The 14,463-nt window shown below is 32.3% G+C and overlaps 2 protein-coding genes across 3 annotated transcripts; one reads left to right on the top strand and one right to left on the bottom strand.

Moving 5' to 3' along the window:
* Window positions 1-255: 255 nt before the first annotated feature.
* LOC115447136 (enhancer of yellow 2 transcription factor) lies at window positions 256-7,817 on the bottom strand. 2 transcript variants are annotated; one of them, XM_030174084.2, is made up of 4 exons: window positions 7,799-7,817; window positions 2,053-2,127; window positions 1,356-1,445; window positions 256-1,280 (listed from the first exon to the last, which is right to left on the bottom strand). In XM_030174084.2, exons 3-4 carry the CDS (start codon window positions 1,412-1,414, stop codon window positions 1,058-1,060), a joined length of 282 nt encoding a protein of 93 aa, XP_030029944.1. In that variant the 5' UTR covers window positions 1,415-1,445; window positions 2,053-2,127; window positions 7,799-7,817; the 3' UTR covers window positions 256-1,057. The 2 variants fall into 2 exon arrangements, with proteins under 2 accessions (XP_030029944.1, XP_030029945.1); XM_030174085.2 differs by lacking the exon at window positions 7,799-7,817 and having other exon boundaries at window positions 1,976-2,121.
* A 2,528-nt stretch (window positions 7,818-10,345) lies between these two features.
* On the top strand, window positions 10,346-14,251 carry LOC115447129 (peptidyl-prolyl cis-trans isomerase B). Its single transcript, XM_030174067.2, has 6 exons — window positions 10,346-10,473; window positions 10,589-10,793; window positions 10,975-11,094; window positions 11,602-11,684; window positions 13,174-13,316; window positions 14,098-14,251. The coding sequence occupies exons 1-6, from the start codon at window positions 10,363-10,365 to the stop codon at window positions 14,192-14,194; spliced, it is 759 nt and encodes a 252-aa protein (XP_030029927.1). The 5' UTR covers window positions 10,346-10,362; the 3' UTR covers window positions 14,195-14,251.
* Window positions 14,252-14,463: the final 212 nt, after the last annotated feature.

Raw genomic sequence — 14,463 nt, forward strand, 5'->3', positions numbered from 1 at the left:
CTTCATTCTGTAACAAGACCATGCTGGCTTGCGAAACGAGTTTTGTGGTCTCTTCCATCCCGGCTTGTACAGGGTATAAATTATCACTGCACAATTATTTTTACTATGGATAAACCTTTCCTTCTTAATAGAGTTGAAAAAGTAAGATCTATAAAAGCATTAATATACTGATGGTCTTCAGTTGATAAATAAATTGCTAAGAATTAATCAAGCCAATGCAAGTTTAGGAAATTGGTTGAATGAAAACAATAGGAATAGTAATAAGCATAATTATTTTATTTTCCTTATTCCTAATTTCATTCCATTGCAAAAATTATGCAATTACTTTTGCTTCTAAAATACATAGTTGCCCCTAAAACGCACATATTCATGATTATGTATATTAAGCCAGCATTTCACTGGAGTGTCTCCCATACTGCTATTATTTCCATAAAACAAAGTAGATAATCATACAGATTACTATAATTCTACTCAAAGAAATTATAATTTAGAAATAGCACAATAGTATACATGACACAAATTAATATTTATAATACTACTGTACCTTAAAATAAAATAATGATATCCTTTCGAAATAATAATCAAAAAGGAATATGTACAATTAAGCCTAATTCATTTTATGAGAAACATGTTTAGGAAATTGAATTTTTAGTTTATTTAAAAACTGTATATCAATCTAGTAATCAACTTAACATATTTTTTACACACATGGCTGAAACTGTATTATGACTTTAATGGTACAGTGTTCAGTTAATTTAATACATGAAATTAAGACATTACTATTCTACATAGAAAAGTTATCAACACAGATTAAACCTCATAGTTATGTTTTGTGTACTAATTTATTTTAAAACATTGGCAAATCAAATGTTTTTTTCTAAGTTTAAGTCTGTTATGAATGTTAGTTTTTGTAAGTTATTGATTTTAAATGATTTGAATTGTAAGAACAAAAACATTATAAATCTGATGATAACTACTTCAAAAATAATCCTACAACTAAATGCATGGGTAGCTTAAAAATATAAATACATTCCTTTGTATATTCAAAACATAAAAATTATTGATCTTTCTGAGTAAGAAGATGAGTCTTAATTTTTTGGAGTAATTCTTTCTTGACTGAGTCGGGGACGAGTGCACGGGCCCGAGGAGTCACTTTGGTTACCAACATATCAAAAGTAACATTATTCCCCTCATTTTCTTTAACAGCATCTCGACACAACATTCTAACTTGATCTCTCCATCCACATTCAATCAGTCGTTTTCTAAGAAGTTCCTTAAATCTGCAATCATAATACTTATTGTATAAAAGTAAAAGACACAAAATAAAACTTGAATCATTAGTAATTGACTATCACCTTTCTCGATCGCCGCTGAGAACTAATCTTTGGTGAGCAATTGTATTGTTAAAAGTCATGGTTAACTTCAAAGTTCAAGTACAATCAACTCTGAAAAAAAAGTAAGTATTATAGACTAAGTAGTTAGCAGCAGAGGTAGTTTTTATATATTTCTATACCCAATACAGCAATTATACCAGTAATAACAGTCAATATAATTTTTTTGCCTGCATTGTACTATATTTCCAATTTTGATAATTTTACAAAAACAGTAATACACAGGTAGTTTAAAAAAATAAGTTAAATATAATTATGATTTTAGTAACATTATAGCTGTAGTCTGAACTATAAATGTTATTCTGTATAATAGCTATAATGATAAATTTAAAAGTAAAACAGTATGTTGTGTGGTAAAGGTGGTAACTTAAATAATAACCATTAGCACCAAATGAATATGATACACTATGTACTTAATTAAATAAGATACTAATCTCACAATAATTAAAAAGAAAACTATTCTTCATTGCTCTAAAATATAAAATATCGCACTCTTTAACAAAATGCAAACTGCAAACATCGAACCAAGATGATACTAATAGCTACTAAGCAAAATAATATAGGTATATAAGCATAATAATCACTTTTCATTATGAATTAACTTTTCAAGTAAACAATACACTGACTACAATATTTTCACCAAATTACTCTAAATTATTACTTTATTTTTGTGTTTGGCTCTGCGTATCCATAAAATCAATCACCGACAAGCAGACTGACAAATGACAATTGACAATTTTTTTTTTTTTTTTTTTTTATAATTCGTCCTTATAGGACAGGCTATAGTCTTACGACCATACTGCCTAGTCTTACGTATTTCTTTTCTTCAAATTTAAATTCTTAATATATTGTCTTTCGTAAGTATTCCAATTAGTAGTTTTCGTAAGTATAGTCAATTCCAGGTAAAGTATAATCCATTTTTCCAATTGTCAAATCCAGAGTAAATATCAATTCAGTACGATTTTCCTCGTCAGTGAATATGTTTCATACTATCCGTAAAATATGTTTTACTATCCTCTTCTTAATTTAAAGCTTCATTGAGATATAGAATTTGCAATTCCACTATTTGCTCTTTGCTCCATGTATTGAGCGTGCTTCAAAATTTCAAAAACTTAGAGTAAGTACTTCCTCTAAGTTCAAATATAATCAATGGCAGATATTATCTGTCAGACTCAGCTGTTAAAGAACTGATTATAATACATTTTATAATATATGTCTGAAACCAATATCCTGTAAAATAGTTAACAAGTAAGACTTAATAACAATATTTACAATATTACTACGTAATAGAAATTTCAACGAAACAAACAAAAAACAACTAAATATCATTTACAGTGTCTTTTATAAATTTATACAAGTAAACATAAGTTGAGGCATTCTTAAGCAACTCTTTTAAACATTGCGGGACCCGGTTAGGCTTCTTATAGATTTTTAAAAGCTCATCCGCCAACACAAGGCGCTGAATGTTGAAAGATGAACATTCGAAGAAAATGTGATGTAGTGATTGAATTTTTTGTGATTGACAATATTCGCAATAGGGAGAATTAGCCATTTTAATACGATGAAGATGACAATTTAATCTATAATGACCAAAACGCATACGACAAATAATTGAATAAAATTTTCTATTGATAAAATTATTTTTCTTGCAAAACCAAGGAGTGGAGTTTATTTGGACATCCATACTAGCAAACCAGTTTCCTTTATTTTCATGGTGTGTGTATTGATATGAATGTCTCCCCATGCTTGACACATACGCTGTTTTAAGAAACTAACAGCGTCTGTGTGTGGTATTGATAAAGTCATATCAATATTGGAATTAGTAATTAATTCTTGTAACTCAACAATTTTTTGGCCAGGTAATCTGCCCTTTCATTTCCTATGACGCCAATATGTGAAGGAACCCAAACAAAACGAACTACTATATCTAATTTGGACAGTTCGACCCATAGTTCTTTTATTAAATAAATGACATAATTAGTGTTAGCATGAAATTGATTATTTGCAAGGTTTTCTAATACACTCCTGCTATCACTAACTATTATCCATTTAGTATGGTCAGAATTACAATTTTTATGTGTTTTAAAGCACTGAAAATGGCGACAGCTTCAGCTGTGAAGATACTAGCAGCTTTATCAATTTTTTACCGATGCCTATATTTGATGAGGGCTCATATATGGCAAAAGACACAGCCCTATCATTTTTGGAGCCATCAGTATATATAAATTTATGGTCTGAAAATTTTAAAAGCATATTGATTACTTCTTCTTTCGAGGGCAGGTCCTTTTTTGATTTAAAATTATATCAATAGATGGAAACTTACTAATGTAAGATCCTTCATAGCAAGGCAAAATGTGTTTTGATTGATAAATGTTCATGTTTTTAATAAAGCTCATGAACTCTTGAAGACCTTGTAAAATATAAATTGGTTTAGGGGAGAATTGAGTAACAGAATGCAACAAGTTGGCCAAAAGATTATTATTAGTTACACTAAAAGTTTTAATATGAATCTTTCTTTCAAGTAATTAAATCGAATACTTAATGGTGGGACATTACATTCTATTTGCATTGCATTTATGGGAGTGCTTCTGAATGCCCCGGTAATAATACGCAAACACTTGTTTTGCAAAACATCTAAACTATTTACAATTCTAGCATCTGCAGCAAAGCAATAAAACCATATTCAAAATGACTACGAACTAACGATTTGTACAATAACAACAAAATTTTGGGGTCAGAACCCCAATATGAACCAGACAAGGAATTTAAAATGTTACATGCTTTATTTGCCTTATTAATTATATGTTTTAAATAATTATTCCAGGATAAATTATATGAAATATGGACACCCAAAAATTTCACTTCAGATGTAGTGGGTAACAAACAATTATTATATTGCACAGCAGGTGTACTGTGACAATGTTTACCAAATACAATAACTTTAGACTTGGATGGATTCACACTGAGATCAAGGTAAGAAAAATAGTTGTACAATTTTGCTAATGCATCATTAATTGTTGAAACCACTTGTGATACATTAGTTCCAGATGTATAAACAACCAAATCATCTGCGAATTGTAAATTTTTAACATAAGGGCCCAATATTAGATTTAGTCTACGGATATACAATATGAATATTAAAGGCGACAATATACCCCCTTGACAAACTCCTTTTGACGAAAGTCTAGGACCATAAAGGTGTCTATTAAATTTAGTAAATACTTCTCTGTTCATTAAGAAATTTTTAATCCACTTTATAATTTTTTTCAGGAATCCCTATTTGTAATAACTCAAGGCATAGAATATCTATGTTTACACTATTAAAAGCACCTGCGATGTCAAAGAATACACTGACCAAGTTTTCATTTGCGGATATAGAGTTTTGTATATCCAGCTGTAACTGGCAAACGCTTTCTCTAGCAGAACGATTTCTACGAAAACCAAATTGATTGGAAGGTAATATATTATATTTTTCTACATAGAACTCTAAACGATGTTTAAGCAATTGTTCAAATAATTTACCAACACAAGAAGTAAGTGCTATAGGGCGATAAGAATCGGGGTGTAACTTTGGCTTATCAGGTTTTAAAATTGGTACAAGGCAATCCATTTTCCAGTCTTGTGGTATTATGTTATTATCCCAAAGAAGATTCAAGATTTGTAAAAATATCTCTAAACTTGTAACACTGAGCTTTTTGAATAAAATATATGACATTCCGTCGAGACCATAAGCAGAATCTCTACGAGATGAGATGGCTGATATGAGTTCTTTTATCGTAAAAGGATTGAGGAGAAAGCTATTGTTGGTATTTACATTATTGGTAAAAGTAATTCTGAGTTATATTGTACAGAGTCCGGGAGTATATTTCTTTAAAAATCAGATACCCATAAGTCATCTTCATGATTATTAAAATTATAGGTTTTATTAAATTTTCGCATAAATTTCCATATGATAGACAATGGTGTGCATCTATTAAAGGTTTCACAAAGAGAGAACCAACTTTTTCGCCTTTCTATTTTTAAAGTTAGTTTTTAACTGCTCTAAGCCTTTTGAACTGTAAATAAGTTTCCTGTGTGGGATTATTCTTGAAAGATATATATGCAGTTTTGAAATTTGATACAGCCTGTGTACACTTTTGATTCCACCACGGAAGTGTAGGGCTTTTCCTATTGTTTCTCTGACATGAATGAGTTGTAATATTTGAGTTCTCATACAAATATGATCTATTACAATTGGGAATAGAATTCGCAGCTGCAGTGCGCAAAATTTTGCAAAAAAGGAGATATGAGTCAAGAGGAGTTGTATCATCTATTACAAAATCTACTAATAAAACATCAACTTGTTTTCTATACATTTGCCAATCCACCAGTTTGTAATTTGGGTAAATGGGCAAATGTACAGCATTAAAACAATTTCCTTGAGTGTGAATGTTGGGTTGACTAATCATTACTTTTATGATTATAGGAATATGATAACTAGTACCAAGAGGACAATCATGTACAGACCAGTCACAGTTGAGAGCCAGTGATGAAGATACCAATGATAAATCCAAAGCATTGGGTCGCCATGTTGGAGAACCGATAGTCGTTGCTTGCCCATCATTAAGGAGAACCAAATTATTATCCTCAATAACCTCTAGAATATTTCGACCACGCGGGCTGTCGGAACCACAGCCCCAACAAGTGTGATGAGCGTTAAAATCGCCCGCAAATATGAAAGGACTAGGAATAGACTTAACCAATGTATCAAAATTGTTTTTGCTGAAGACTGGGTTAGAGTTTAAAGGACTATAGAAACTAACTATACATATATCTTTATTATTAACTGTTATTTTCACACATACATTTTGTAAGGAATTATCGAAATAGGTGTTAATTCTAGAATAAATAATGCTTTTATGTATTATAATTGCAACACCATTGTGTTTGTTACCACAATCATTCCTTTCAACATTGTAATTTTTAATTTTAAAATTTTGTTCAGGTTTTAACCAAGTTTCACTGATTATAGCAATATGAATATTGTGTGTATAAAGAAAATTAATAAATATATGTTTGTTACTATTCAGACTTTGGGCATTCCATTGTATTATATTTAAAGTTGATAAATCCATTATGAAGATGAAGGGAATTTATTACTTAGCGTTGCTTTTAAAACTTCTTTAATGGAAGTAGAATTAATAGGGGCATCTTTATTACTTATTATTTTAATAATTGTTTCAACTAATGTGCTTATAAATGTATCCGATTTCATTAAATTATTAATTTGCGTATCTAAAGTACGAGCAGAAAGAGCTGGAAATGCATTGGAGTCAAAAGTTCTGAATATGTGGCATTTCTAGATTTTATTTTATTTTCTTCAACCTTTTGTTTTTTTTATTGGACATGTCGACGAAATAGCAACGTGATTGCCTTTACAGTTGACACATGTGGCATCTTTAGAGTCAATTTGGCAATTTTAAAATTGTGATTTAATGTACAAATCGAACATACTTCTGCATTACGGCAGAATTTAGCAATATGTCCATATTTCAAACATTTAAGGCATTGCTTAACGGGAGGAATATATTTACTTACCTCGTGTCGCCACGAGTCAAGATATATGTAGTTAGGGAGGATGGTGGAGGCGAAGGTTACAGCCACTGCCTGGGTCGGAATAAATTTTACCACACCGTCGTTCCCTTTCACCCTGCGCATAAAGCGCCTGACCTGCACTACGTTTTTGGAACTACCAATCAACGAAAAGACCTGTTTATTGGACATATCAATAGGAACCGAAGTGAGAACTCCAGTGACCTCTGTATCTCTAGCGGGTATAGTTGCGTTCAGAGACAGTTGGTCGAGCAATTTTTATTTTGTATGAACATGTTAGCATTGTTAGGCAAATCAAATGTTATTCCAACCTTGTACTTATTGATGGAGCGCAAATGCATAACACCTGATACTCCATGCTCCCGTATACCTTTTGAAAGGGCCATGCGATCCCTATCACTGAATACTTTGTTCTCGTCCAGGTGGTTAAGGAAGACTATTAGTTCGGTTTGATTTGTATCCTCGGGATACTTACGTGTGTACCCTTTTACCTTGTATATTTTATATTTGTCTTTGGGATCTTTATGTTTTGATCCTGCAGCTCCAAGAGACTCCGACGAATCCGTGTCTGAAGATCCGAAGCTCGATAGGTCTGGATCCGGAGGTTCAAGTTCATCTTTTCTCCGTCTCTTCCTGCCCATTTTGATGGGCTAACTATTTATGTAGACACTTATTTAATAAATATGTGAAGGCTAATGTACAAAATATACTAGAAAAGCTTTTTTTTAAATAAATAATTCAAAAAGGGCGCCTTTGCTTATTCACAGTTTCCCGCCTTTTTTGTCCGATCAAAACCAAACTCTGACAATTGACAAGTGTTAAATGAAGTTGTCAATAATTATCAAAAGACTTTTTGCGTTAAATGCACCGTAATCTGGACTGAACAAAAGAACATAATCCTCTCATTTGTTGGCATAGATATATCATGGGCACACAATACACATACAGTACGATAGAGTTGGGTAGGATATGACATGAAAAATTTTTTTTGTATGAGTAGCCTCTTTTTAGCATTGAGCCGGTACAATGTCCTACTTCAAATGAAACGAGGCGTAGTGAGGCTCAGCGCTTCAATGCGTGTCTTACAGTATTTTGTAATGTTAACACTCAAATATTTCCCCCTCGCTCGCGACTCGAAACGCAGTAATGTAATGTTCATTGTAAATAACGTCATACTGTAATTTGTAGCATGCGGTTCTTTAAACTCACTTTCATCGTCCTATAGTTTACCAAAGACGGAGAATGAGTAACGCGACAGCCGCGGCATAAAATTTGAAGTAGTACAATATATAATTTTGAGCCACTCTTACATTTTGATGTCATGTACCGGACAAATGTACCGCCTCTTGTATGTCCTCAACATTAAGTACAGAGCTCCAATACTTGTACACACCACCACCACCATCGATGCATTGATTTTATATGTATATTCTTCTGGCGCTGAACCAAAAAAGTAAAAATTCGTATTCGTTTGCGACAATGATAAAAGAGTATATTTAGTCATTGGTTTGCGAACATGAACAAATGTCATCACTAATCGATACTTTACTTGTCAAATTGACATTCCAGAATTGGGAGAATCAATATCGTTTATCAGAGACCAATAAACTAGTCGTTTATATAGAATCGTAGTAATTTATATTTGTTATCTTATACTCATAATAATTATTTATGTAGTTCTGTATGCATTAAAAAAATCTAAATGAGCATAATATTGTGTTGGTATAGCGTTTACCTAAGTAATAATTTAGAACATTTACGATAACTTGTCTGGCCAGCATTGGCCTTTTATTATGATGGCTCATGTTATGGTGCTTGATTCTGTAAACGAAGACATTTTTGTATGTGGGAACTGTAAGTCTGTGTATAATTCTTTACCATGTTATTTGGAACATAAAAGATTATCATGTAACAGAGTGCTTATAGAAGATCAGTTGGCCACTGTTGATAGTTTGGAGCAGGATCCCAAACATAATTTTGTAAATAAAAGTGAATCAGAATTGTCACAAGGAGAAGCAGAGACATCAAAGGACATCAGCCGTGATAATGAACAAACATGTAAAATTTGTTTCCAGAAATTTAATAAGTCAAAAAGTTTGTTTGCGCATACCAGACTTCACAAATACAAATCTTATCAATGCCCCATATGTGGTAGATGTTTTACACAAAATTCTCATTTACAAAGACATAAACTATCTCACAGAGTGTGGCCTACAAATATTGCAGAGAGAACACCAACATCTTTAGAAATGGATTTATCAAGCTATTCTTGCCCATATTGTAAACACATAAGCCCTAATTACAAAAAGTTTAGAATACATATGAGATGTCATTATTCTTTAAAGCAATATAAATGTATACAAGATGGGTGTTTAAATTTTTATGAGAATATAAATGCTCTACTCAGTCATGTATCTGAAGTGCATCCCACACCAGTGTATACCTGCCACATGTGCCATGAGAAGTTTGACACCCTGGACGATATTGTGGTCCATCAACAGAATCACAGTGAATTTGTAACTGGCACCAAAGTGCAATCCAAACAGTATAAATGTCCACAGTGTGAAGCAAAGTTTAGACATCCTGAAAAATTGTCATTGCACATGTCGGCAGAGAGCCACAATAATATTTGCATTCATTGCAACAAGACATTTGCTAGTGAAAAGAGATTACGTTTACATTTGCAGATTCACAGGGAGTCTAAACCTTTTGTGTGCAATATTTGTGGAAATGGCTTTAACATGAAAAAGTATTTGACAACACACATGCTGAAGCATGGCACCAAAAATTTTCAGTGTTTAATATGTAAAACTAAGTTTGGAAGACAGGATATGTTACAAAGACATTTAAGATTACACCAGAGCAAGAAAATGTATCCTTGTCCTTTCAAAGATACTTTGGACTGCAAGAAAGAGTTCAGTCGGCTAGATAAATTGAAGGCTCATTTAAAATATCACACAAAATGCATCTCTAATCTTAAAGATGAAAGCAGTACAAGTTGTTCTGAGAAATTAAAATTACCTTTAGACTCAAGGAGTTGTATAAAATAATCCATTGTCTATTTATTCATAAATATTGATAGAAATAATTCAAAATGGATATCAAATTTTATTCCAGTATACTTTCTTACTGAAGTGCTTTTACTTGTTCTTAAATACATATTGTATAGAACTGAGGAATATATAGCAATATATATATATATATATATATATATATATATATATATATATATATATATATATATATATGTACATATTACATAGTTTAAACCTGAAACCAAGCATATCACTTACTTGTGACTTATTGTATAGTTGCACATGGAGGGTTTCATGTATGGGTAAGTCATTTATATCTAATTAACAGTTGAAGCTAAACTGCCATGTTGTGTCTGTCCAGCTACAATATAGATGTGCATAAAAGTAGTTTTTGTGGAGTTATGAAGTTCTTTAGTATAATTTTAATTTCATTGACAACTTCAAAGTTTGTTAATGTGAGTGACTTATTATTTGTTGATAATTATTACTAAATATTCTTCTTTATATCTGTAGAACAGTGAATAATGAACAAGATAATTGTAATATATTTTGTTACTTATTCTGTTCTAGGCTCGACAATTTCAAGTTACGGATCAAGTATATTTTGATATCCAGAGGGAAGATAAACATCTTGGCAGGGTTGTGATAGGCCTGTTTGGGGATCTTGCGCCAAAAGCTGTTGAAAATTTTAAAGTCCTTGCCACAAGTGGTATTAATGGCAAATCTTATAAAGGCACCTCATTTAATCGAATTATAAAGAGATTTATGGTACAAGGTAAGTGTTTTATATGTTAAAGTAATATATTGTTTTATAAGGACATTAAATCTTTTTGTGAAATCATCAATACGAAAATAAGATTTCTGATTGGATTTGCTACATCAAAGTCTTAAATTAGAAGAAAGAGCATAAAAATCAGTGTTTGTATTTTTGAGTTTGATAATACTTTTTATTTTAGGTGGTGACATTGTGTCTAATGACGGGACTGGATCTATAAGCATTTATGGCGAAACCTTTGATGATGAGAATTTGGATACCCAACACACTGGAGCAGGATTTGTTTCAATGGCAAATAAAGGTAAGTATACACAAAAAATACTTGTAAATTAAGTTAATAGATGTAGAATTAAGTCTACTTTTTATATCCTGGTTTTTAAGGCTTTTGTTTGTATGGTCAATTACAAGAATCAATTTTTCAGGTGTGACAATAGTGATACATTCTATATATATCTTTTTTTATTAAATTATGACATTGTTGGGTTTTTCAATATTATCATCAAATAAATTTTAAGGTACTTGATTCAGTACATGGTTAGTAAAGTTTGTAAAACAATAGCGGGAATGTTCATAAAATTTCGTGACTTTCTCTACTCATATTATTATTTTAGCCATTTTGATTTTATTAATGCTCATTTAGATAAAGTATGTCACGCAATTAACTTAATTATCTAATATCCATAACTAGGAACTGATTTTCAGCTTTGCGATTATAATTTTTAGAAATATCTTACCATCTGTCTAGAGTCTATGTAGATTAATGTTGAATTAAATTGTTAAATCTTTTATTAACATTTTATTATTACAGGAAGTAACACAAATGGATGCCAGTTTATCATAACTACGACAGGAACACCTTGGTTAGATCACTTACACACTGTTGTTGGAAAGGTAAACATATACATTTAAAATTATATTGTATTATATTACCCCAAGTGGAAAAAAAACTACCTGTTTCAAATTACCCCATAATAATAATTTTCAATATGAAATTCATAATATACCTAGTCTTGCCATAAATATTGTAATAAAGAAAAAAGAAAATTGTTAACTGCAAATAACATTTATTACTTTTACAGTGTGTCAGTTTAATACATAAATATAAAACAATTAAAAATATAAAAAGCTTATTCGAAGTGGTCTCCATTGGCTGCAATACAGTCCTTTAAACGATGAGGCCAGTTATCAATAGAAGCACGCACTCTTTCCATGGGAAAATTCTTCACTGCCAATCGTATAGATTGTTTTAGGGACTCCAAATTATCATGGCGTTTAGAGCAAGCTGTACTCTCTAAAACTGACCACAAATCATAATCCAGCGGATTAAGATCGGGACTAGACGACGGCCAGTCTTCAGCTCTGATGAAGTCCGAAACGTTCGATTCCAACCAAGACTGCGTGGACCGAGCTTTATGACCCGGCGCCGAGTCTTGCTGGAAGGACCATACTTGGTTATTGAACATGGTGATGTTAAGGGGCTTAACTACCTTCTCAAGAATGGTATCTTGATACACTTGTGCCGATGTTTTGATACCTTTTTCACAAAAATATGGCTCAGTCACTCCTTCATAGCTAACACCCCACCAAACCATCACTGAAGTCGGATAATGTCCACGTTGCACTCTGTCGACTAATTGGGAAGCTTCCTTAGAGCTTTGAGCATAAATACGGTCATTTTGTTTGTTAAAATGTTGCTCAATTGTAAAAATTTTCTCATCCGTAAACAAAATTTTTCTGTGACCTCCCTTTGCGTACCGCTTCAGTAGTTGTTTCGATTTTACCACCCTATTCTTCTTTAAATTATCAGTTAAGAAATGGCCAGTGCGTCTCTTATAGGCTGCAAGTCCTAAGTCATCTTTTAAAATACGCGACATGGTTCTAGGTGCTATCTTCATTTCCCGAGATAAAATCTTTTGCTTTCGGACAGGATTTCTTCGAATTCTTTCCCTTACTGCTTTGACCACCTTTTTCGTACGAACACTACGTGGACGGCCAGATCTTTTCTGTCACAAACAGAGGAGGTCTCATTGTACCTATTAATAGCCCGGTACACAAACATTTTACTAATACCAAGTGTATGGAGAGTTTTAAAAATTGCATTTGGCTCCATACCTACTTTGTGTAATGCTATCACAGCGATTCGGTTCTCTTTATCACCCCACACCATTTTAATATCGCAAAATATTTTACAATGTATTGGCGCCAAAATGAGAAAACACAATGAACAATCGTATAAAAATGACAGATTCGAAATTCAAATGTAATATTTTTTTATAATTAAGTGTAACAGTATTTATGGCCAGACTAAGTATAAAAATTTCAGATTTAAATACCTGTGTAATGGTGGTTTAAATAAATGCCATATTTATTGTTAATGCAGGTGGTGGAGGGTCAGAATGTGGTTCATTTGCTGGAGCATACGCCCACTGACGTCGAAGATCGGCCCACGGAACACGTCTTCATATCCGATTGCGGCCTCGTACCTGTCTCGCGGCCGTACACTATATCGGACGACCCCTACGAGTAAGATATTTGTTACCTCACTCGAATCAGTCAATGTCTTATTAGTGATGTAAAGCGGTCACTGAAAATATGCTGCCTTAAGCGTGTCCTCTTGTTATCACCATCTGTTGTCTTTACCAGAAGTTTCCAAATTCGCAATTTTTCAATCAAAATGCACGTGTGCAGTGTGCACTGTAGAGTCTGCATTTTATATTTCGATGCTTGAAAGGCAATCATATCTAAGCTACAATCGGTAAATTTTTGAGTAAAGTGCTTTAAAGTTTCGATTTTTATATGAAAATTTATAAAAAATCAACTTTTTATTTTATAAAGATAAAGTTTAATGTTATTAAAATTGTCCCAGAACTACAAAACCTAGATAAAATGACGCAGATAATAATGGCGATTCAAAACATTTATGTAATTCGTTTTCGGTATATTTGTCGTTTAGATATAATTGCCTTTCAAGCGTCGATTTAGAGAAACGAGTATCCACCAACCTATTAATATATAATTATTTTTGCTTTTTTAAATATAATGCTAGATCCCAACAATAGTTTTGTTTAAAAAGAAAGTATAACTTATTGTTCCCAATAACTGTTTCATTCCCTGAATTATCTTCTACTCTCTTAAAAAAGTATATCGCATAAAGAATATGATCAACACAAATTATATTTTTACAATGTTTATTTTCACATGGGTATTTATCTACGTAGTTACTCGGAATTGTAGATTTACCGCCGATATTATTATGTAATACATAGCTTCTGTTGCAGTTATAAGTAAATCTTCATATTTTCAGTTTGTGGGCGTGGATTAAGGCGTCGGCTGTTCCACTCACGATGTCTTTCTCAATACTCGGCTTTTTCCATTGGATGATGCGAAAAATGGAGATTTGAAAGTATTTAAAACTCTTATGTACATGTTCTATCTCAATAAATAGGTAGAAATAAACACTGTCTTCTTTCATTAATTATATTTAGGTTTTTCTGCTTAGTATCAGCCCGGAGTCTGGAATTTGTACCCGATATGGCGATAGGCTCGCCCCCTGTCACATCATGGGACGGAACATACTTAGCGAAAAGTGGGTGCCCTAGTTGCGCCTCTGCATACCCCTTCGGGGATAAATGCGTGATGTTATGTATGTATGTTCTTTCATTAACTTTTT

Source organism: Manduca sexta, chromosome 23, assembly GCF_014839805.1.
Source record: "Manduca sexta isolate Smith_Timp_Sample1 chromosome 23, JHU_Msex_v1.0, whole genome shotgun sequence".
In the NCBI taxonomy this organism is placed as follows: domain Eukaryota; kingdom Metazoa; phylum Arthropoda; class Insecta; order Lepidoptera; family Sphingidae; genus Manduca; species Manduca sexta.